The sequence below is a fragment of the Pogoniulus pusillus genome, chromosome 21 (assembly GCF_015220805.1).
Source record: "Pogoniulus pusillus isolate bPogPus1 chromosome 21, bPogPus1.pri, whole genome shotgun sequence".
In the NCBI taxonomy this organism is placed as follows: domain Eukaryota; kingdom Metazoa; phylum Chordata; class Aves; order Piciformes; family Lybiidae; genus Pogoniulus; species Pogoniulus pusillus.
In genome coordinates this window covers 17932154-17956478 of record NC_087284.1, presented here as the reverse complement: position 1 = coordinate 17956478, position 24325 = coordinate 17932154, and the positions used below count along the sequence as shown (strand labels likewise).

Below are 24325 nucleotides of genomic sequence, written 5' to 3'. Positions count from 1 at the left end.
CCCTATGCTCTTGCCACGGGACAGATGGAGGGGACCTAAGAGGCAAGGGGGAATGGAGCAAGTTCTTGCTCAGGACAGCAAGCGAGCTCCCAGCCCCCCTCACCTTCACAATTACCTTCGCACAACAGATGCGCGGCTTTGGAACTTGAGGGCCAGACAAATGATGATGTAGAGGAAGGTCCATCCAGGGGGCTGCCTGAGGTGAGTCAGCCTTACATATCACAACTGCCTCCATGAAGGGGAAAGGAGAGTGACTGTCGTAGGAGATTCCCTTCTGAGGGGAACAGAAAGCTCGATATGCTGACCAGATCCATCCCACAGGGAATTCTGTTGTCTCTCTGGGACTGGGACATCACCAGGAAACTCTTTGGCGTGGTACAACCCTTGATTATTCCCCACTGTTGTTTATGCAACAAGCTCCTGTCCTCCCACTCCTCTTTTGTCTTCCCTCCTCCTTCAGCTTCCCACAAACTGAGCCTTGCACCACCTTTGGGCCTCCTACACCTGTTTAGTATTTCATTCCCCTTTTTTAGCCTTCCACTCTGTTTTGGCCTTACCTCCTTTAATCCTTCCACTCCCTATGGACTTCCCAAAACCCTGTGGCCTCCTACTCACTTTTCACCTCCCACCCCCTTTCATCCTCCCATAATCCTTTCAGCTTGCCACCACCTTTTGGCCTCTCACAGCCCTTTAGCCTCCAACACTCTATTGACCTCACACTTCTCTTTGTTCTCCCACACCATTTTGACCAGTCACCACCTTCCAGCCTCCCACACCCCTTTGAACTCCCACCCCCTGGTGTGGCCAGGTGAATGAAGTTGGCAGCCAGTCACAAGCGGTGTTCCCCGGGGTTCAATGCTAGAACCAGTTCTCTTTAATATCTTCTGGCAGCGGCCAGTCTAAGTTCTAACTGGGCTTTTTGCCTCTCTAATTTTCTTCCTACACGGCCTAGCAACATCCTCAATTTTGTTCTGAGTTACCGCCCCCTCTTTCCAAAGGTGATACACCCTCTTTTTACCCTTAATTCCTTCGCAAGTCTCTGGCCCACCCAGACTGGCCGTCTTCCCCGACAGCTCTGTTTTCAGCACATCAGCACAGCCTGCTCCTGCACCTCCAAGGTTTCTTTCTGGAAGTAGGTGTAGCCTTCCTGGACCCTTTTGCTTTTAAGGGCTTTTTCCCAAGGTACCCTTCGAGTTAGTTCTTTGAATAAGCCGAAGTCTGCCCTCCATAAGTCCAGTGTGGATGCTTTGTTGATGCCACTCCTAGCTTCGCTGCGTATTGAAAACTTTATTATTTCATGGTCAGTGCACCCCTGACAGCCTGTGACTGCCACATCTCCCGCTAGCCCGTCTCTATTCGTAACCAGCAGGTGGAGCAGAGCCTCACCCCTGGTGGGCTGGCACAGCAGCTGTGCCAGGAGGCGGTGGTACCTGTCGCTGCGGTTTAGCACCAGACCTGGCAGCTAACGGTTACCCCCCAGCACCTCGGAGGTAGTGCCCAGCCAAAGCAGGACTCCGCCCGGCCCCGCCCCGCCGCGCCAGGCCCCGCCCCACCACGGCAGAACAATGCCTTCGCCCCGCCCCGCCCCCGAGTCCCCATTGGCTGGGAGCCGCTGCGGCGTGACGTCACCGCGGGGCGCGGCGCGGCGCCTCATTTAAGGGGGATCGCGGGGCGCGGCTGCTGCAGCGGCGAGTGCGGGAGCAGGCGGAGGCTGCGGCGGGGGATACTGAGACCATGCGTGAGATCGTGCACATCCAGGCCGGGCAGTGCGGCAACCAGATCGGTGCCAAGGTACGGGCAGCGGTTTCGAGGTGTGCTGGGACCTCAGGATGGCTCTCCGCGAGTCCCCCTGGCCCCAGCACGAGAAGCGGCTCCGGGCTCTCAAAGGCACCGCGGCTCTGGCTGCCGTGGCTGCGGGGGTAGGATGTAGCCGGGCTACGGCCGCTGCCTTCCCGCTGTGGGAGGGAACGTGAGATGCTAAACGTCATGGGTAACTCCCTGAGTGAGCAGGGAATGTTGCCATCTTTTAGTGGTGGCTGGAGAGTGGAGCTGTGGTAAGACAATGGAAGAAGAGCTACGGGAGATAGCTGGTGAATCCAAGCCACGAAAGAATGAGCTCCAGCTGCTGCTCTGCCCGTTGCAAAGGAGTTGCTGGAGCCAGGGAAGCCCTCGAGGACTGACCCAGCTCCCCCTGCGCAGCTTTCCTTCTGTAGCAAGGAGTGGCAGAGACTATGGAATGTGGAGCCTGCAGTGGTGTGTGGCACTGGGTGGTAACTGCTGTTCTCCAACAATTTCTTCTAGTTCTGGGAGGTGATCAGTGATGAGCATGGCATTGACCCTACTGGCAGCTCCCATGGGGACAGTGACCTGCAGCTGGAGAGGATCAATGTCTACTATAATGAAGCTGCTGGTAAGCTGCTCTGATTTCACAGTACACCTGATGGAGACAGCATTGTCTCTCCATGAGAACACAGGGAGATGAGAGGGAGCACAGCAGAGCACATGTGATACTGCTTTGGTTCATCTGGCAGGTAACAAGTATGTCCCCCGTGCCATCCTGGTGGATCTGGAGCCTGGCACAATGGACTCTGTGCGTTCTGGACCCTTTGGCCAGATCTTCCGTCCTGACAACTTTGTCTTTGGTGAGTAACCATGCGATGGAGGAGTCCAAAACTGGGAGGGATTCCCAAAATTTGGAGTCATGTTCATGCTGGGCCAGGTCAATGTCAGGCCAATGCAGCTGGTTGAATTTAGTTGAGATAGAAGGAAGACATTGTTGGTACTGAAGGTGATGAAACTCTTGCCTAGGTTACCCAGTGAGGTGGTAGATAGCAAATCCCTGAAAGCATTGCAGGTCAAACCATTCTACAATACATTCAATGATTTTATGAACTCTATTGGACAGGAGGTGTGTGATTTGCTCTGTTCTCCCTTGGCTGCTCATGTAGCATCTTCGCTTGTGGTCTCCTCCCCAGGTCAGAGTGGGGCTGGCAACAACTGGGCCAAGGGGCACTACACGGAAGGTGCCGAGCTGGTGGACTCTGTCCTGGATGTGGTGAGGAAGGAGTCGGAGAGCTGTGACTGCCTCCAGGGCTTCCAGCTGACCCACTCGCTGGGTGGCGGCACCGGCTCTGGGATGGGCACCCTTCTGATCAGCAAGATCCGTGAGGAGTACCCCGACCGCATCATGAACACCTTCAGCGTCATGCCCTCCCCCAAGGTGTCGGACACGGTGGTGGAGCCCTACAATGCCACCCTCTCTGTGCACCAGCTGGTGGAGAACACGGATGAGACCTACTGCATCGACAACGAGGCCCTGTATGACATTTGCTTCCGCACCCTGAAGCTGACCACTCCCACCTATGGGGACCTCAACCACCTGGTGTCAGCCACCATGAGCGGTGTGACCACCTGCCTTCGCTTCCCCGGCCAGCTGAACGCCGACCTGCGCAAGCTGGCGGTCAACATGGTGCCTTTCCCGCGGCTGCACTTCTTCATGCCGGGCTTCGCGCCGCTGACCAGCCGCGGCAGCCAGCAGTACCGCGCCCTGACGGTGCCCGAGCTGACGCAGCAGATGTTCGACTCCAAGAACATGATGGCCGCCTGCGACCCCCGCCACGGCCGCTACCTGACGGTGGCCGCCATCTTCCGGGGCCGCATGTCCATGAAGGAGGTGGACGAGCAGATGCTGAACGTGCAGAACAAGAACAGCAGCTACTTTGTGGAGTGGATCCCCAACAACGTCAAGACGGCCGTCTGCGACATCCCCCCGCGCGGCCTCAAGATGTCCGCCACCTTCATCGGCAACAGCACGGCCATCCAGGAGCTCTTCAAGAGGATCTCGGAGCAGTTCACGGCCATGTTCCGGCGCAAGGCCTTCTTGCACTGGTACACGGGGGAGGGCATGGATGAGATGGAGTTCACAGAGGCCGAGAGCAACATGAATGATCTGGTCTCTGAATACCAGCAATACCAGGATGCCACTGCCGATGAGCAGGGCGAGTTTGAAGAGGAAGGAGAGGAGGATGAGGCTTAGGTCCCATTGGTGTCAAAGCAACTTCTATAAAGCAGGCATGTGTACTGAATGACTTGATGGTGGTGAAGCATGTTCTCTAGATGCTGTGTCCCAAATGATCCTGTTAGAACTTGTGACTTTGGCAGATTTCTCAATGTAACAGTCCTCAGTCCCTGTTATTATCATGGTTTTGTCCTTTAATGGTATAAGCACGTAATGGCATGTATTCTAGATCATGTTTTCTGTCTTAACACTTTATTGGACAAAGAAAATCTGTCTAGCCTGTGTGTAGGAAGTTTAATGACACACAAGTCTTGCAGTGTGGTGGGGTGCACTTTGATCCACTGAGGTTTATGTATTTTCAGTGTATTCTTATGTAAATCAGTCTTCTTTTATCTTATAGGATTCAAGCCTACCTGTAGCTTGAATGAAAATGGAAAGCCAACTATCATTCCTAAACAAGGCGAATCTAAACACTTCCAATTTGTTATGGTTCACATCAGCGTAGGAAATTTTCCACTTCCCTGTTGAAGTCCTCTGCAAAACGCAGGTGTAGGTTGTGCTTTCCTTCTGGCATCAGAAGCAATCTTTAAAGAGAAAAAAAACAACCCAGTGGTGACTATAGATCTGTATGCTGTGAGCAGAGATGGTGAGTTATTGCCTTTGCCTTCCTGTTGATTACCCAAGGACAGAACTCTTGCTTTAAGTCCTCTCTCAGTGATTCAGAATGTGAACCACACAGCAAGACTAGCAAGCACATTGCTTGCCCTGCTTTAGGCCTGGTTTCTAGGAATCTCTCTGGTAGTCTGCAAAAAAACCACCATAAATTCCAGAACTTAGGTGCTCAGGATGCATCCTGGAGTGGTAGGTGAAGTATTTGAGTGTTTTGCCTCTTTGAGAGATGGTATTGGGCAGTGGAGACATGGAGAGATCACTAGGGAATTATAGGTTTCTTGTCACTGCCAAACCTAGTTAGTGCTTGAACTTTGTCTAGTCTTCCTGGAAAAACACAATCCCAAACTACAATCATTAAATTTGCTCAAGGTAAAAGGGAAGTAAGGACTTCCTTGGCTACAATGAAAGCTTATTAGTAGCAAATGGAGAAAGTTCAGTCTTTCATAGTGATGTGAGATTGACAAGCCCAAAATGCTACTTGCTGCTGCTTTCTGCCTGGCAAGAACTTTGCACACCATATAGGCTCTTCTAACACCATTAGTCTGGTTTCTGATGAGGACATGCATAGGGTAGCACTTCAGCATGAGGACACGCATAGAATGACAGTGTATTGACTGTGATTCTTAAGAGCACTTCCTCAGCTTGTCTTCCAAAGTGGAGCTCTCAGATGCTGGTGTAGTTTTTGGTGATTTGCCTCAGCACCTGGAGTGTTTGCAAAGTTTGACTGAACTATGAATGCTTGGTGTTGCTGAGCAGGGCATGTGGGAGTACCTGCATGGGATTGGGAAGGTTTCTTGTTCTCATCTTTCCTGTGGTGTAATGAACTCTTATGAACATCACTCAGTTTTTCAGAGATGGCATCAATAAAGCAGCTCCTGTACTCGACATTCATAGTAATAAGGTTTGTGTGCCTAATTCTTTTCTTCCGTGTTACTCATCACCAGGTAACCAGCAATAGAACAAGGGGACACAGTCTCAAGCTGTGCCAGGGTAGGTATAGGCTGGATGTTAGGAAGAAGTTCTTCACAGAGAGAGTGATTGGCATTGGAATGGGCTGCCCAGGGAGGTGGTGGAGGCACCGTCCCTGGGGGTCTTCAAGAAAAGACTGGATGAGGCACTTAGTGCCACAGTCCAGATGACTGGCTAGGGCTGGGTGCTAGGTTGGCCTGGATGATCTTGGAGGTCTCTTCCATCCTGGAGGATTCTATGATTCTATGATCACAGTGTTGTTAAGCAGTAATACAACTCTGGGATTTGAGTGTAAATCCATGAGAAAAATTCAGCTGGTGAAGTCCTCACCTTTTTATAGGGAGCATTTCTGGATTTTTCAAAGGAAGCAGATGGTGGCTCAGGATTTTCCTTGGTGATAATCACATCTCTGAAGAGTTTTGTACATCTCTTCTCATTCTGCTTTTATGACAACACTGAGAATTCATGAGGTTGTTGAGAAACTGAAATCCTTGAGGTTGCTCACATCGACAGGGCAAAGTAGACATCAGTGTGCTAAACTGTTCTAGTAACAGGGAATCTCTGTTCTGAATGTCACTGCTTTGCTGAGTGGGATAGATGTGAGGTCTCTTGCAATGAAAGGAATGCAAAGGTCATGATAGAAGAAATTATCTTGTTTTGATAAATATTAGAGTGTTGTTCTGTGTCAAGTGTAAAAAGGAAAAGGGTTAAGATATATAGTGAGAAAGATCCAGCAATGCTGTTTACACTGCAGCTTGCTCAGGAAGTCTAGAATCCCTCTGTCTATGGCACAGACCCCTTGTCCAAATCCTTTTGGTTTTTCACACTGTGGGTTTGAATTGCTTCCTTTCCTCAACAATGGGTTATAAATACTCCATCATAACTTACCGGGAGCCTTTGATGTGCTTATGAATGTATTCTGCGTGGGGCTGTGGAACCAAAGGGTCTTTCACTCCATGAATTATAAATGTGGGACACTTAATATCTGGCAGCAACTCTTGGCAGATACTACCTAGGGAGAAAAATGAAGGTCATGCTTTGTTTTCAAAGAGTATGAAACACAAACTGCTTCTGCAAAGGATTGTGATCTCCACTGGGTTCATGACTGTGTAATCAGGGCTATAATTAATATTTCTTCCTCCAAAAGGTTTCTTTGCTGAAATTGACTTCATTAATGGGTACTAGCACAAAGGGATAAACAGAATGGAGTACTTCTGCCCCACTTTTTATAGAATCATTTTAGTTGGAATGACCTCTAAAATCCTGGAGTGCTGCCATTATCTAACCCCACCAAGGCTGGTGCTGAACCATGGAGTTGTAGAACTCTTGAGGTTGGAAGAGACCTTTGAGCTGACCAAGTCCAGCTGCTTGCCTAGCTATTGCTAAGCTACTATCACTAAAACACATTCCTCAGTGCTACATCTGTGTGTCTTTTAAAGTCACCACTTCCCTGGGCAGCCTGTTCCAAGGCCTGATAATTCTCTCTGTGAAGAACTTTTTCCTACTATCCAACCTGAACCTCTCTTGGCACAGACTGAACTTGTTTCCTTTTGTCCTGTCACTTGTTGCACGTGAGAAGAGATTGACTCCCACCTAGCTCTGACCTCCTTTGAGGTACTTGTAGAGGGCCATGTGGTTTCCCCTCAGCCTCCTCCTGGCAACCTTTCCCTCATCCACCAGGTGTCACCTTATCATAGAAGGAGATCTGATTGGTCCGTCAAGCCTTGCCCTTCACAAACCCATGCTGACCAGGCCAAATCATCTTGTCCCTTGTGAGAAGCATGATGTCACTCAAGATGAGCTGCTCCATGGCTTTCCCTGGCACAGACTAACAGACCTGTGGCTTCCCATATTCTCCTTCCAGCCCTTCTTGTAGACAGGTATCACTTTTGCTAACCTCCAGTCCACCAGGACCTCACTGGTTAGCCAGGACTGCTGCAAAATGATGGAGAGTGGCTTGGTGAGGTCTTCTGCCAGCTCCTTTAGCATGCTTGGGTGGATCTTATCTGGTTCTGTAGACCTGTGTGCATCTAAAGGGGGGCTCATTCCCTTTCCCTTTCCCTTCCCCTTCCCTGTCTTTTAGCTCAAGCACTAGGTACTCCAAGAACCCACTAAAGCCTGAGGCAAAGGCAGCATTGAGACACTCAGCTTTTTCCTCATCCTTTGTCACTATGTTTCCTCCCACATTAAAGGATGCAGATTCTCCTTAGCTCCGCTTCTGCTGTTGATGTATTTATAGAAACATTTGTTGTAATCCTTCACTGCAGCAGCCAGACTAAATGTGAGCTGGGGTTTGGCCCTTCTAATTTTCTCCCTACAGTGCCTCATCATGTCTTTAGTCCTCCTGAGTGGTCTGCCCCTCTTCCAAAGGCTGTGAACCCTCCTCTTGTTCCTGAGCTCCATCCAAAGCTCTCTGTTCAGCCATGCAGGTCTCTTGCCTTGCCAGCTAGTCTTTTGGGATGTGGGGATGGCCTGTTCCTCTGCCTTTAGGACTTCCTTCTTAAAGAGTTCCCAGCCCTCCTTGGCTCCTTTGCCCTGCAGGATGGCCTCCAAAGAGATTCTGTCAACTGATCTCCTGAACAGGCCAAAATCTGCCCTAAAGAATTCCAAAGTGGCTGTTCTGCTACACCCCCCACCGCCCCCATTTACTTTCCTGAGAATTGAAAACTCTGTCATTCCATGGGCACTGTTCCTTAGATGTCCTCTAGCTACTGCATTTCCCACAAGTTCTTTTCTGTTACCAAGGAGCAGTTCTAGGGGGGCTTCTTCCTTTCCTGGCTTCTTCACCAGCTGTGTTAGGAAGCTGTCTTCCACATACTCAAGGAACCTCCAGGATGGTCCCCTCACTGCAGTGTTGTATTCCCAAGCTCTGCCTGCAAGGACTAGCTGCACAAAGTGCTGCACCATGCCCCTTCTGGCATGCCACACCCTGTTGGCCCACCTGTTTCCCAAGCCCTGGGCAGCTGGCACTCCCCGGGGCAGGTTTAAATAGGCCACAGGTGCTCCCAGCAACACCCCCTCACTGCTATGTCAGCCTCACCCTGGTAGGACTGTGCTCAGACACATAGCCTCTCTGCCACCTCTCTGATTAATTCACTTTGCTTCCTAACCCCCTAGACAAACCTCCATTCTTCCTTGGGCCTGGAGTAAGGTTGAGAGGCATGGGAGAAGGTGGAAGGGCTGTTGGGAGCCCTTCCTAAGAAACCAGGTTTCTGGGAGGGCTGTTGTGTTTCTGTATTACCTCTTACCTTGTATATTTCTGTATATAACTGTATAGACTGTCAATATCTGCTGTATATTGAGCTAAGCTGCAAAGAATAAGCTTCATTCAATTTCCAGAGCTGGCTGACTCTAGTCTGGGTGATTTCCAAAGTGTGGGGGGGCAGGGAACACCCAAACCACCACACTTTCATTTTACTTCTTCCAGTATCTGATCCAGTCACAGTCTCTGGGTAATTTAGCTCTTTGTTACATGCCTCCATATGTCTGCAATTTCAGATGCTCCAGCTAACAGTGTCTGAGGGATGTGCAGGCAGTAGTAAAAGGATGTTACAGCCAGAGTGTCACTAGCCCGGGCTCGGGTTTAAGAATAAAGTAGTTTTAAGGCAGAAAGGGTAAAATAAAATCAGGTCATAATTTGTTACACCACTCTGCTGGGAGAAATTCTAGTACCATCTTGCTGGTCCTGTGCAAAACTGGATGGAAAAATAGGCAGTGAAGGAATGTTTTCCTTGCAGTACCTGTTTGTGTGTGTCACCTCCTGTATGTCACTCCAAGAGCTGCATAAAAACATGCATGAAGAGAATTACATCCTCCTTGGTTGGTTTATTTCTGCTTTAGGTGAATTAAAAGCAGTGTTCCACTGAATTAAAACAGAGCTCCAGTTATTCCTCATGGTTTCCTTGGCTGCAAAAGTTTATGTAGAGGAACTGCAGAAATCTTCAGAGATTAACATTTAACATTTAATTAATTTAATATTTAAAATTTACTTAATTTAACTCTTTTTGTATTTTTAAGCACCTAAGGTGTGTCAGAAGTGTTTTTTTGAAGGTGTTTGTTAATTCTGAGTTTTCAAAATCTGAACTTGCTTCTTTTTTTAAACTCCTTATCTACTAGGTTTGATTTAGTTCCTCAGCTCCTGCTTGCAGGAACTGGAATGGACACACCTCACTTTTGGGATACCCTAATGTCACCAATGACACTGAGGGACCAGAAAGCTGAGGCAGAATCTCTCCTGCTCAGTCTGCACAAAAGCAGTGTTTTTATGTTGTTTTGTGGTGGAACAAGAGGAGAGATTTATCAGCTAATGCTTTCCATAAATGTGTTTTCCTCCTGCCCTTTGCTGGTCAAAGTACTTGCCTTATTCAGGAGTGTGAGTCAGACCCAGCTTTTAATGCTGTAAGCAGAGTTCCTTCCTTTACTGGCTGCTAGATTTTTATCCAGAGCTGGCTGCTCCTACAGCTGCTGCAGTTTAACTCCACAAGAGCCTTACCATCAGATTTTCCAGCGAAGTGACATATTCCATCCACCCAAGCCTCACATGTTTTGGAGAAGTACTCGTGGCCATACAGCTCTTCCAATGGTTTCCTCACCTTTTCACTCCATTTTGAGACATCCCGGATACCTACACAAAACCATATGGAAATGTGTTAGGTCCTTTCCAGCAATAAGGCAGGATCCAGGGCTGGCAACACCTACCATGAGTAAGTTCTCATACCTGGCTGCAGGTGGGTAGTTCATGTTTGAAACTATACTGGATGGTTCTAAGGAATTCATAGTATATACAGGGTGTAAGAATGGGAGTTTTGTGGTCTGTGCTGAGGTCTCTCTGAGTTGCTGTCTTGTTACAATGGTCACAAGGAACAACAGAAAAATAATCATCACTGGCCAGGTCTTCTGAGAAGTGGCTGGGGGAATTGGAGTTGGTTAGCCTGGGGAGAAGCAGGATGAGGAGAAACCCTCTTGCACTCTACAACTCCCTGAAAGGAGATTGGAATGGAATAGAATCAATAGAACCAATAGAATCAACCAGGTTGGAAGAGACCTCCAAGATCATCCAGTCCAACCTAGCACCCAGCCCTAGCCACTCAACTAGACCATGACACTAAGTGCTTCATCCAGGCTTTTCTTGAACACCTCCAGGGATGGTGACTCCACCACCTCCCTGGGCAGCCCATTCCAATGCCAATCACTCTCTCTGGCAACAACTTCCTCCTAACATCCAGCCTATACTTTCCCCGGCACAACCTGAGACTGTGTCCCCTTGTTCTATTGCTGGTTGCCTGGAGCCAGCTGGGGGTTCAGATGGTCTCTCCTCTCATAATAAGACAAAATGACCTCAAGTTGTGCCAGGGAAGGCTTAGGTTGGATATTAGAATAAACTTCTTCATTTAAAGGGTTCTCAAACACTGGAACAGGATGCCACCAGAGCTGATCAAATCCCTGGAGGTGTTTTAAAGACACAGTAATGTGGTGCTGAGGGATGTGGTTTAGCTTTGTTAGGGTTGGATAACAGTTGCAAAATGACTCTACAATTCTATGACTCAGTCCTAAAACTTCTGATGTTTCTCTTGGAAGGCTTGTCGGAGGGAGGCTAAAGGAGACACCTTGTGTATGAAAAAGGGACTGTTTCCTAACAACTCCTCTTTATGTCCTTTAGCCTTTTGCTCTGGCTCATGGGTGAAAGCTCTTCCACGGCTCCTACCAGTGCTGAGAGGAAGGAAGCTCTTACTAAGGCATTCCAGCAGGCTGATATCATGGTACATTTGCCATGGTCTCACGGAAAAGCAAGCAACCCTACTCAGTAGAGTCCTGTGACTCATGGCAAGCTGGCTAAAGCTGTCCAAATAAATCTGACATTCTAATCTGACTTACCTAGTTGTTCCCCCCTCAAATGTTCAGTACTGCTCACAAAACAGATGTCCATAAGGGTGACTTGCACTGAACTACATCTCAGCTGCACAACTCTGTACAGCTAAAGCCCAAAACAGTGTTGGTGTAGCAGAGAACTTGAAAGCGACCTAAAAAGCACTGAGTCATCAAACGCCAATACATGCCACTAGCAAAGCTTTTAATTGGTTTCAAATGAGAATTAAGGGAAGAAAGCAGGTAGGTGCTAATTAACAATCAGAACCTGTCCAGACAAATGAGCAAGGGAGCAATGACTGAAAGTGTTTTATAACAGCAGCTGTTTGGAAATGCATTTGCTCACCCCAGGCTGGCTATCACTTAAAAGATGTTTCCCTTGCAGAACCTACTGGCTTATCCTTGTGGTGGGTCTCAATCTAAGAAGATGAAGAGAAAAAAATGCTCTTTCCTTCCTACCAAACCCTTCACTGGACCTGATGAAGGCTTGTAGGGCTGCTCTGAGCTTCATCGTGCAGAGTGATGTGGTAAGCACCAGCTCCTGAAGAAACCACAGCCCAGCACTGCAGTGAGTTCTCATTGTAATATGAGACTTTTAAAATTGTTATGACTTTTTTCACATTTTAGCCTGTTGGCTAATAGTAACTGAAGAAAGAACTTCATACATACAAAAGAAAGCACTTCTACAGAGGTAAAAAACAGTGTTTTGCCTACTGGATTTAAAACATACCACTGCTACCACTTGTAATTCAGCTGCAGAAGACAGTCAGATTTCACTAATTGGTCTAAATCAAACTCACCCCAGCTGATCAAATGAAGCTATGCTGGGCTACATTTGCTGTGAGCCTGCATGGTTAAGTCCTTGAATTGCTGGCCTCAAAAGGAAATGAGGTCTCCCTGTGAGTTAAATGTCAGTTTTACTGTTTGTCCTTGAAGTGAGAAAGGGTCAGTTTCTCTTTCATGTGAGTGGAAGAAGGATCAGAAATCCCAAGTTTCTTTGCCTTGCAAAGGTTTGGTAACCACAGTAATTAACTTTAAAGGAATGCAAATTAGAAAGGCGTCCTCGGAGATTTACTTGAATGATTCATTTGCTTCCTGAGCTCAAATGGTAAGTTATGAACTTGTTTTCTTACTGTCTATGGATTATACAGGCTCCAGAGGCAAAAATCATTGCGTGCTAGCTCAGTGATTTTCTGTGGACATTGCTTAAAGGTCGGGCAAGATGTGAGAACAGAAATCAAGCCTGAGGGAAATAATGTTATTTGGAGTTTATCCTTAGAAATTTGTTACAGCAACAAAAATGTGACTTTCTGAGGACTCAGGTTTCTGGGAGGGCTGTTGTGTTTCTGCATTACCTTTTACCTTGTGTATTTCTGTATATAACTATATAGACTGTAAATATCTGCTTGTGTATTGTGCCAGCTGTAAATAATAAGCTTCATTCAATTTCCAGAGCTGGCTGACTCTAGTCTGGGTGATTTCCAAAGTGTGGGGGGGCAGGTAATACCCAAACCACCACACTTTCATTTTACTTCTTCCAGTATCTGACCCAGTCACAGTCTCTGGGTAATTTAGCTCTTTGTTACATGCCTCCACATGTCTTCAATTTCAGATGCTCCAGCTAACAGTGTCTGAGGGATGTGCAGGCAGTAGTAAAAGGATGTTACAGCCAGAGTGTCACTAGCCCGGGCTTGGGTTTAAGAATAAAGTAGTTTTAAGGCAGAAAGGGTAAAATAAAATCAGGTCATAATTTGTTACACCACTCTGCTGGGAGAAATTCTAGTACCATCTTGCTGGTCCTGTGCAAAACTGTATGGAAAAATAGGCAGTGAAGGAATGTTTTCCTTGCAGTACCTGTTTGTGTGTGTCACCTCCTGTATGTCACTCCAAGAGCTGCATAAAAACATGCATGAAGAGAATTACATCCTCCTTGGTTGGTTTATTTCTGCTTTAGGTGAATTAAAAGCAGTGTTCCACTGAATTAAAACAGAGCTCCAGTTATTCCTCATGGTTTCCAAACCATTGTGTGCTAGCTCAGTGTTTTTCTGTGGACATTGCTTAAAGGTTGGGCAAGATGTGAGAACAGAAATCAAGCCTGAGGGAAATAATATTATTTGGAGTTTATCCTTAGAAATTTGTTACAGCAACAAAAATGTGACTTTCTGAAAACCATTGATAAGCCCTTCTAGCTTCTGCTTTTCAGTGGGGTAAGGTGGTAAGAACTTGCTGAAAAGTCTTTTGTACTACCCTGACGTAGCTTTTAAGCAGTTTCTCACTATGACTTATATCACAGAATTGCAGAGTGGTTTGAGGTGGAAGGAACCTTTCAAGGCCACTCAGTCCAACACCCTGCAGTCAGTAGGAACATCTGCAACTAGAGCAGGTTGCTCAGAGCCCTGGACAGCCTCACCTGGAATGTCTCCAGGTATGGGGCATTTACCATCTCTCTGGGCAGCCTGAGCCAGACTCTCATCACCCTCAGTGTGAAAAATATCTTCCTTACATCTAGTCTAAATCTCCTTCTACTAGCTTAAAACCATTGCCCCTTGTCCTGTCACAACAACCCCTGCTAAAAAGTCTGTCCCTATCTTTCAAGTACTCCTTCAAGTGCTGAAATGCTGCAGCAAGGTCTTCCTAGAGCTTCTTCTTCTCCAGAGTGTACAATCCCAGCTCTGAGCCTGTCTGTCTCCTTAGGAACCTCAGTGAATTTTGCGCCCTGTTACTTTAGGTTTGTTGTGTCCTCAGCTCTCCACTTAGATGTGACATGACTAAGATGGGCAGGTCAAGAAGAAATGAAAGTAATTCTTTTAGGGGAAGGTACTCAGATTGTACATACCATTGTAAATTTTAACATCCTCTTGAGTAACACTGGCGTTAGCTCCCCAGACCACCAGCTTGTGGATGAGAGCTGGATACTTTGCAGCTGCAATGAGTGCTGTGATTCCACCATCACTCCAGCCCAGCAGAGAGAACTTCTTGAACTTCAGTGCCTTGATTTGTACAAGAGAGTTGTAAGCTTATCACCTATTGGTTTTACAAGCAAATAACAAGTGCTGGATGGTTTTAAGGAATCTGTAGTATGGAAAGGGTGTGGAAAAGGGAGTTTCATGATCTCTGCTGGGGTCATTCTGAGTTGCTGTCTTGTTATTGTGGTCACAAGGAACAACAGAAAAATAACAGAGAACAGGTGTTCTGAGGAGTAGCTGAGGGAACTGAGGTTCTTTAGCCTGGAGAAAAGGAGGCTGAGGAATTTTAGCATCATAGAATCAACCAGGTTGGAAGAGACCTCCAAGATCATCCAGTCCAACCTAGCACCCAGCCCTATCCAGTCATCTAGACCATGGCACTAAGTGCCTCATCCAGTCTTTTCTTGAACACCTCCAGGGAAGGCGACTCCACCACCTCCCTGGGCAGCCCATTCCAATGGCAAATCACTCTCTCTGTGAAGAACTTCCTCCTAACATCCAGCCTAGAGACCCTCTTGCTACAAAGTGGGGGTCAGTCTCTTTTCCCTATGATTGTGGGTTAGGAACCTTCCCCTGCACCCCCAAAACTGAAATTTACCAGACCAGTTCAGATGGCTTGGACATAGGATGAAGCTATATTTACAGCACAGCACAATTTACAAGCATATATACACAATATATTGACATCTATTTACAATTATATATGAATTAGCAATAATACAGAAATTCAAACTCCCTCCTGGACAAAAAATCTGCCCGGAAGGGCTCAAAGCTGCTCCCCTCTTTCTCCCTCTCTATCTCAAACAGACAACAAAACCAAAAGCCATCAAAGCTTACCTGTTAGTTGTTAGCTGAGATTAGAGGAGAGAGATAAGATCAGATCAAAGCAGAAACGAATAAGGCAATGTCCCAGGATGGAGCGAGGGAAATTTGTTTATATTTTGGCTTTTTTGTCCCTCTCAGCAGACCAAGGAATGATATAGACATCATCATTATTTTCTTTATATAACCAATGATCTAATTTCTCTCATTAAAATATTCCAGCCTCAATATTATCCTCAAACCGGCACACCCTAGTAATAAGCGATAGGATGAGAGGAAATGGCCTCAAGTTGTGCCAGGGTAGGTTTAGGTTGGAGATTAGGAACAGTTTCTTCCTCAAAGGGCTGCCTGAAACAGGCTGCCCAGGGCAATGGTGGAATCTCCACCCCTTTTGGGATTTCAAAGCCATGTGGTGCTGAGGGACGTGGTTTAGCGGCTGACTGGCAGTGCTGAGTCAATGCTTGGATGCAATGATCTTGGAGGTCTTTCCCAACTTTAATGATTCTATTTCAAGAGAGTAGAGACATTGTCAGAGAGCCTGATGGTATTGAGAAACTGTGGATTCTCCTGGTGTGAAACTGGCAACAACTATCTCACTGTGCAATGCATGGTAGGTAATCCAAGACCAAGGAGGACTCATAAAAAAGAGAAGTTTAAGACTTGAAAAATGAACCCAGTGACTTAATTTTCTGATGGTGGCTGATCTGAAAATAATCAGCTCAAGCAACCAAAAAATGCTGAAAGCATTTGCTACAGGATTGTATCATATTTTAAGTGCCTAATTCACATTTTCTGAAGCATTTCAGCGTATGTTTTAAATGTTACTTCATATTGAATTGCAATTCAAAGCATTAGTAATTAAATTCCTCCTTCTCAGAAAGGCAGGCTCAGGGCAAAGCACATGACAGCCAAGATATTAATTCATTCTGGCTTGTGCAATGCTTTCTACTACCATTCAAAACTCCTGTTTCCTTGTACCCTTGACCATAAAGTGTGATATTTCAGCAGGGACAGGAGAGAGAATTTTGTGTGTGGTGTTGAGCAGGCAGAGATCTGCAAGTGTATCTGATGTCTGAACAGGGATGGCAGCTAATGGTTAAGCAGTTTTGCATGTAGAAGCCTCAGTTTGTAGACTCTTTCACAAAAAGAGGTTGAGTTTTTGTTGTTGTTTTCCTCAGAAATTACACCTTTTTAGGTGTGTTTATGGAAGGCATCACAGAAGGGAAAAAGCAAGTCAGGTGAATGAACTGTTCTGGTTCTTGGTGTTTTCTTGTGAGTCCAGGCCTGCTTTCTTTTCTTCAAAGAAAGCAAAACCACAGGCAATGAAAGAAACACCTACATGAGATGTAAAAAGCAGGTTCAATTCTGCTTGAAAACCTACACTCAAGTGAGGCATAAACCTCTATCACTGGAAGACTTCCCTGGGTTTGGCTTTTCCTTGGTATGAGGCTCACTGTAGTGATGCTCAATATTTGATTTCACTCTGCTATGCCTCAATTACTAAATAGAAAAGAAAACAGGAGAAAGGAAAAGACATAAGAGCTAACAGCAATGACAGGGAAAAGCTGATGACCAATTTGCACCAGCCTGCTGAAAATGTAGTTACCTATGACCAACTTTCAGTATGCTGCTGAAGAGTCACTGGAGTGTTGGCAAGTTGCAGAAGCTGGCAGCAGTGCTCCTGAAGCTTGGGGTTTTGCAATTCCTGCTGCTGTTCCCTACTGCCAACAGCAAATTATGGATCTCAGAGTGTGCTGATGGCTGGAAGAGCTGTTTAAAACTCTTGTTCTTCGTGACAGGTTATTTGCCAATGCTTCAGCTGAGATCTGTTTGCCTCCAGCACTTCTCTTTACTAGTCATTATCCTGATGCATTCTTTGAGTTGTCTCAGGATGCCTTTCTAGCAGAAGGAATTTAATTTAGCCTTAGGAGCCTTCCAGAAGCCAATGCAAAGTAAGAGATTTGTTGGATATGGCATGCAGGTTTGGTTGTTTTCATCTTCAATTACTTATGGTACAGACCTCTGCTTAACACTGCCAGTGTCCTGAGGGCAGGTTGCACAGCTCACTTCTGGGAGTGGATTTTGTGCTGCCTTTGCCCTGTGAGTGAACCAAATCTCTTTGGAGACCCATCCATTTCTCTCCTCCATCTAGGCCTGTGTGCAATGCAGTCAGATGGTCACATACGTTGTGACAGAAGTGGATTAAACCAGAGAGCTGCAACATAACAGCACTCTACTCTGTGCTTTAACTGGAGTACAGGCAGCATATCTCAAATAAGGGCTGCAACTGACCTACAAAAACTTGGAGAAGGCCAAGCTCATCCTTTTGCCAGGACTCTGAAGAGCAAGAACCTCTTAAATATCCACACTAATTATTTCCATGACTGTTTTAATGCTGTTGGCCTCTGCAGCATTAGGCACTGAGGTGGAGTGACCTTATTTGCATGACATTCCGTTTATGTCAAGCAAACTCCTTCACAGAACACATACAGTGACATAAAGCAGTGTCACTGGCATTGAGTTGCTCCATTCCAGCTTGAATCACTTCACAGAGACCTTGCAACACTCCCAGCTGTTGCAGAGACACTATCATCTGAAGGAGCCTCTGAAGTCACCTATATGGAGGGATTATTTGACTCAGTTTAGGTCACGTGGTGTACGTTAATGGTGCATCATCATAAAGCCCTTGGCAGGAGTGACAGCTGGAAATTCTAGTTGGGATGAGCCCTTTAGGTTATGCTAAAATAGAAGGAAGTTACCTGTGCTTGGGAAGGTTTGAATGATTTGTTCTTAAATGCTTCCATCAATCACAGAATCACTAAGGTTGGAAAAGACCTCCAAGATCATCAGGTCCCAGCTGTTAGCACTGCCAGGTCATTGCTAAACCACATCCCTCACCACCACATCTACACAGCTTTTAAATCTCTCCAGGGACAGGGACTCCATCACTGCCCTGGGCAGCCTGTCTGAGGGCTCAGCCACTCTTTCGAGGGAGAAACTGTTCCCAATGTCCAGCCTCCTCTGGTGCAACTTGAGGTCAGTTCCTCTCCTCCTGCTGCATGTTCCCTGGGAGAAGAAGACCAACCCCCACCTTGCTACAAGCTCTTTCACAAAATACTACATCTCATTATTTTTGGCAGCTTTTGAGGCTGGCAGCCTGCTGCCCTGTTGGTCTGGAAGCTACATGGTTGCATGCTCTCTGGGGACAGCTCTGTTTTCTATTTTGCATTTATTAGTATTTGAACAGAGGCAGGGATGTGGGTTACAGCCATTTTGATGGAAAATTCTGTCACCTATCCACAGCAGCTTCTTTATTTTCTTTGTTAGCAAGGCAGAAGAAATTGATGCTATACGGTGCAGACAGATTGCTTTTATGGTTAGAGGGCAAAACTAGGCCTTAATCCTGTTTCTGCTGTCAGATTGCCTTTGTTTTGCTATGCAGAATACTCGAGGAAGGCTGCATTTGCAGTTTCAAAGGACTTTCTGCAGGGTTGCTGCTTGTTACAGAAATAGAGTTGGATTGACTGTCAGAATCTTGTCTTTTTTTTTTGAATGTTACTGCTCTGCCAACATTCTTAGTGTGAACAAAGAGATGGTATGTCTCAATATCACCAAATTCATAGAGGCACCCACTGGCTTGGGTTAGAAGGGACCTTTAAAGGTCATCTAGTCAAACCTCCACGCAGTCAGCAGGGATGTCTTCAATTACAGGAGGTTTCTGAGAGCCCCAGACAGTCTCATCTGGAATGGTTCCAGGGATGGGACATCTTCTGACTCTCTGGACAACATGGGTCAGGATCTTGGACCCTGACCGTAAAACATTTCTCCCTTCTCTCTAGTCTGAACCTTCCTCTTTTAGTTTAAAACCATCACCCCTTGTTGAATCACAACAGGCCCTGCTCTCCTCATCTTGCAGGCTTTTTTAAGTACTGAAAGGTGCAAAAAGATCTCCCTGCATCCTTCTCTAGGCTAAACAACCCCAACTGTATAGCCTGTCTTCATAGGAGAGGTATAGAATAGACTTACCTGCATAAGATCCACAGCATCTTTGGCATCCCTCTCAAAGAAGTCTGGGGGAAAGTCTCGAGATGGAGGAATGGACTGTCCATAGCCCCGAGGATCCCAAGCAACTATTGTGAAAAGTTGCTTATTCATGGACTTCAGCTGTGGTCCAAAATCAGTTTGGCCACTCCCTGAAACATCACCAGGTTTTGGTTACACCATGAAACATACATAGGGTGTCATAGAATCACAGTCTATGGTTGGAAGGGACTTACTGGGCCTGAAGCTGAACTTTAAATTCTTCACTGCTGAGGGGAGAGTGGTGACACTGAAGCAGAAAACTAACTTGTGATGCATGTTACCAAAATTAGCCACAGCCATACATCTTTCTGATGCAAAACAACTGCTTTTACTGATGGTTTCTAAAAGCAATGTCTAATTCAGTCCATGTACCAAATAGAGTGGACCTGGTCTTTTTTCTGCTCTGTAATTTCATACCTCCTTTAGCTGATTGCCACATGTGCTGGACATTCCCTTTGCACAGTTAAGTCCCAAAATGTGGGTGGCTATGACACAGATCGAGACTTTGCACAAAAGGTGCTTGGTGAGGTAAATGGAGTCTTCAAATGCTGTGATCTAGTTGCAATAACTCTGTATTTTCCTCTGTGCAGCAGTATTTTAATGCCAAAGATCCTTAATCAAGTATTGAACACATTGCAAACCAGTTTTGTGCACTCAAGGTTGAGACAGGGTGGTGGAAAGAGGTGGCTGCTCCACAAAGACAAGATAAAAGCTCCAAACCTAGCATGCCAGGGAGCAGAAGAACCGCATGGCTTCCTCCTCCTGTCTGCTGATAGTGTAGGTGGACTCCGTTCACTTGGATTTTGGCTGATGTTACTGAAGTCCTAGGGAGGAGAGAGAAAGGCAAACAGAGTTAATTCTCATTCCTGTGTGGTCACTCAGGGAACATGGAATGATCACTTTCTCTAGACATTAATGACAATACAGTGAAATTTTAATGGGTCACCTGCCCTTTGTGAGTGTACAGAAGACCAAACAAAACTCTTGTCAGGAGTGGAGAAATACTCAATTGTGACCATTTCTGAAGCCAATGGCATCCTGGCCTGCATCAGGAGCAGTGTGGCCAGCAGGACAAGGGAGGTTATTCTTCCCCTGTACTCAGCACTGGTCAGGCCACACCTTGAGTACTGTGTACCTTCTCCTTGGCGCACAGTCAAGACTTTTTCTCCCCCTCCCTCTTTAAGTCATTTAAATGCACTTGTGAAACATTAATAGAAATCATAGGATCATAGAATCAACCAGGTTGGAAGAGACCTCCAAGATCATCCAGTCCAACCTAGAACCCAGCCCTAGACAGTCAACTAGACCATGGCACTAAGTGCCTCATCCAGGCTTTTCTTGAACACCTCCAGGGATGGTGACTCCACCACCTCCCTGGGCAGCCCATTCCAATGCCAATCACTCTCTCTGCCAACAACTTCCTCCTAACATCCAGCCTAGACCTCCCCCAGCACAACTTGAGACTGTGTCCCCTTGTTCTGTTGCTGGTTGTCTGGCAGAAGAGACCAACCCCCACCTGGCTACAACCTTCCTTCAGGTAGTTGTAGACAGCAATGAGGTCCCCCCTGAGCCTCCTCTTCTCCAGGCTGCACACCCCCAGCTCCCTCAGCCTCTCCTCATAGGGTTTGTGTTCCAGGCCTTTCACCAGCTTTGTCACCCTTCTCTGGGTTTATTTGTTGGGGTTTTTTTTTGGTTGGTTGATTTTTTCACATGGTTCCACATTGTTTTTTTTTTTTAGGTTAATTATTAACAGCAAGGGCTTGAGAATTTTGCTCAGTTTATGAGGTGCTTTTTGGGGTTTGGACTGTGTCTCAGTGTAAAGTCCAGTGAACTTGGGAGTTTCAGTATCTTCAGTTCCTGCTGGACTAAGAGTTGGGTATTGCAACGTGATGAAAAACTGGCTAGACCTAAGATGAATTTGGCTTTCCTTAGACTTCTGAAGTACCTTCAGTAGCATCCTCAGCATCATGACCTTGCTTCTGTCAAGAGTGTATTGGTTGGTGTGAGCTCAAATGATGTTAAAACAAAACCCAACCCACTATTTTGTAACTGAATTAGTGATGCTAAGCTTGTCTAGCTCTCCAAGAAGCGCTGGGTACATACTGCCTGTGCTATCAAGGCAGCACAGACACAGAGCAAGTGGATCGTGTACTGTGCCTTGCTGGAAGCCACACTTCAGCTCATATTCTGCAGGAGTACAGCCGAAAGTAGGAACTACCTCTCTATTCCAGCAGTGCTAGAACACAACCTAGTCTTTATCTGTGTGTGTGTGTAAAATGGCATTACGTCTGGGTTTCTCAATAGGATTTGCAGGATGTCTTTTCTGCAGCCCCCCTAGAAACGCCACTGCAGGTGTCAGGCGACGGTCAGCAGCCTTGCAGGGGGGGAAAAGGCAGAAGGGAGGGAGACAGACGCTGGCAGAAGGGACCTTACAGGGGGAAATAGACTGCGAGAAGGACAAGCGGCAGACACAGACAAGAAGGGGCCGCGGAGCTTACACAGCTCCTTGCAGCGGAGGAAAAGACTTTTCCTTCCCAAGCCAGCCCAGCGTCCTCAGCTGACTGCAGAGTCAGCATCCCCACCTGGGCACCCCCACAACTGCTACAGCACCTCGTTCACCGCCGCCGCGTTCCCGTCCCTCTCCCCGTCCCTGCCCCGGAAAATGACACCCACTTGGGCCTGCCACATGTCACCTTCCGAGAGCTGCGGGCGGAGGGAAGGGACAAGGGAGCAGGGCAAAGGGGCGTAAGGAAGCCACTGTGAGCTTTACCCGTAGCAGGCGGCTAGTCCTCGGGGTTTGAGCGGCGGCTGCAGCGCCCGGAGGGCCCGGCCTAGGCCCGGCCAAAGCATTTCGCACTCCGCAGCCTCCCCGGCGGAGAAGGGGAGGGGAGCGGAGAAGCGGCCCCTCCGCCGCGCCGCCTCCTGCCCGCCGGGGCGGCCGCCGTGCCTCTGCCCGCGCTCCGGTTGGCCACCGCAGCTGTCACTCGAGACTGCGCGGCCATGGTCGCGGGAGGCGCTTTCGCTGTGGTCCCGCCCCGCTGCCCGCCAGGCGTTTCTGCCGCGCTCCGTGTGTCGTGGTCGCGCCGCCGACGCCCCGGTGGGAAGCGCCTGGCAGCCCTGGCACACAACAGACTCCCTGACCCAGCGATGTGCACTCGTGGCCGAGAAGGTCAGCGCTCTGCCGGGGTGCACCAACGAAAACGGCCGGCAGGTCGAGGGAGCTTCTCCTCTCCCTCCTGGTGAGGCCATGTCTGGAGTGTTGTGCCCAGTTCTGTGCTCCTCACTTCGAGAGAGACTGGGAACTATTGGAGAGAGTCTAGAGGATGCCACAAAGACAGTGAGAGGAGTGGAGCATCTCTGTGAGGAGGAGAGGCTGAGCCACCCGGGGCTGCTCGGCCGTGAGAGGCTCTCTTCTCGATGCTGACTGATTGCTGAAGTGTGGGCGGCAAAAGGATGGGGCCAGGCTCTTTCCTGTACCCAGGCAGAACAAGGGACAGCAGGCACAAACCGAAACCCAGGAGGTTCCACGGGAACGTGAGGAAAAGCTCTGTGAGGATGCTAGAGCCGTGGAGCAGGCTGCACAGAGAGGTGCGAAGTCTCTTCTGCAGAGATTCCAGACCTCCCCCAACACTGTGATCCTGGGCAGCCTGCCGTGGGTGACCCTGCTTTAGCCGGCAGTGGGATGAGATGGTCGTCAAAAGTCCCTTCCAAAGCCCACCAGGCTGGGATTCTGTGGAAGCTCTGCCTTGCTTTGTGGGTGGTAGGGGTTTGGGTTCTCTTCCATTGCCAGCTTCTTTGCGTGGGGCTAACAACTCTTGGAGGACAGTCATAACAAATCCCAGTGCCCGGATTAACTCAGCTGTGTGGGCATTCTGGTTCAGCTTATCCCCTGAGCAGATCAAACCATTTAACGTTAAGGTCTTTAGTATGGCTAATTACAAGCAATCCACCAGCAGGACAAGCTGCCTTCACTCTTGCTTAGTGACATCTACAAGCCCCTACAGTTTCACCATGAGAGGTGACAAAGTATCACAGTATCATCAGGGTTGGAAGAGACCTCACAGATCATCAAGTCCAACCCTTTACCACAGAGCTCAAGGCCAGACCATGGCACCAAGTGCCACGTCCAACCCTGCCTTGAACAGCTCCAGGGACAGCGACTCCACCACCTCCCCGGGCAGCCCATTCCAGTGTCCAATGACTCTCTCAGGGAAGAACTTTCTCCTCACCTCCAGCCTAAATCTCCCCTGGCACAGCCTGAGGCTGTGTCCTCTCGTTCTGGTGCTGGCCACCTGAGAGAAGAGGGCCACCTGAGAGAAGAGAGCAACCTCCCTCTGGCCACAACCACCCCTCAGGTAGTTGTAGACAGCAATAAGGTCTCCCCTGAGCCTCCTCTTCTCCAGGCTAACCAATCCCAGCTCCCTCAGCCTCTCCTCATAGGGCTGTGCTCAAGGCCTCTCCCAGCCTCGTCGCCCTTCTCTGGACACGCTCAAGCATCTCAATGTCCCTCCTAAACTGGGGGGCCCAGAACTGAACACAGTACTCAAGGTGTGGTCTAACCAGTGCAGAGTACAGGGGCAGAATGACCTCCCTGCTCCTGCTGAGCTCACCATTCCTGATGCAGGCCAGGATGCCACTGGCTCTCTTGGCCACCTGGGCACACTGCTGGCTCATGTTCAGGTGGGTATCAATCAGCACCCCCAGATCCCTCTCTGTCTGGCTGCTCTCAGCCACTCTGACCCCAGCCTGTATCTCTGCATGGGGTTGTTGTGGCCAAAGTGCAGCACCCTGCACTTGGAGGTATTGAACCCCATCCCATTGGACTCTGCCCATCTGTCCAGGCGGTCAAAGAGCTGCTTTCGAGGAGCACAGGGCGATATCCCCAGATGCAGCTGTGGAAGCAGGACACTTCCAAGGCTGGATGCACATC

At 47.9% G+C, this 24325-nt stretch overlaps 2 protein-coding genes across 2 annotated transcripts; one reads left to right on the top strand and one right to left on the bottom strand.

The window, feature by feature from the left end:
* Positions 1-1686: 1686 nt before the first annotated feature.
* Positions 1687-5590, top strand: LOC135184903 (tubulin beta-1 chain-like). The gene is made up of 4 exons (XM_064161111.1): positions 1687-1791; positions 2302-2410; positions 2532-2642; positions 2976-5590. Exons 1-4 carry the CDS (start codon positions 1735-1737, stop codon positions 4034-4036), a joined length of 1338 nt encoding a protein of 445 aa, XP_064017181.1. The 5' UTR covers positions 1687-1734; the 3' UTR covers positions 4037-5590.
* BPHL (biphenyl hydrolase like) lies at positions 4252-22333 on the bottom strand. Its single transcript, XM_064161112.1, has 7 exons — positions 22166-22333; positions 20116-20219; positions 19339-19505; positions 14361-14514; positions 10152-10283; positions 6548-6671; positions 4252-4602 (listed from the first exon to the last, which is right to left on the bottom strand). The coding sequence occupies exons 1-7, from the start codon at positions 22243-22245 to the stop codon at positions 4515-4517; spliced, it is 849 nt and encodes a 282-aa protein (XP_064017182.1). The 5' UTR covers positions 22246-22333; the 3' UTR covers positions 4252-4514.
* Between the last annotated feature and the right edge of the window lie 1992 nt (positions 22334-24325).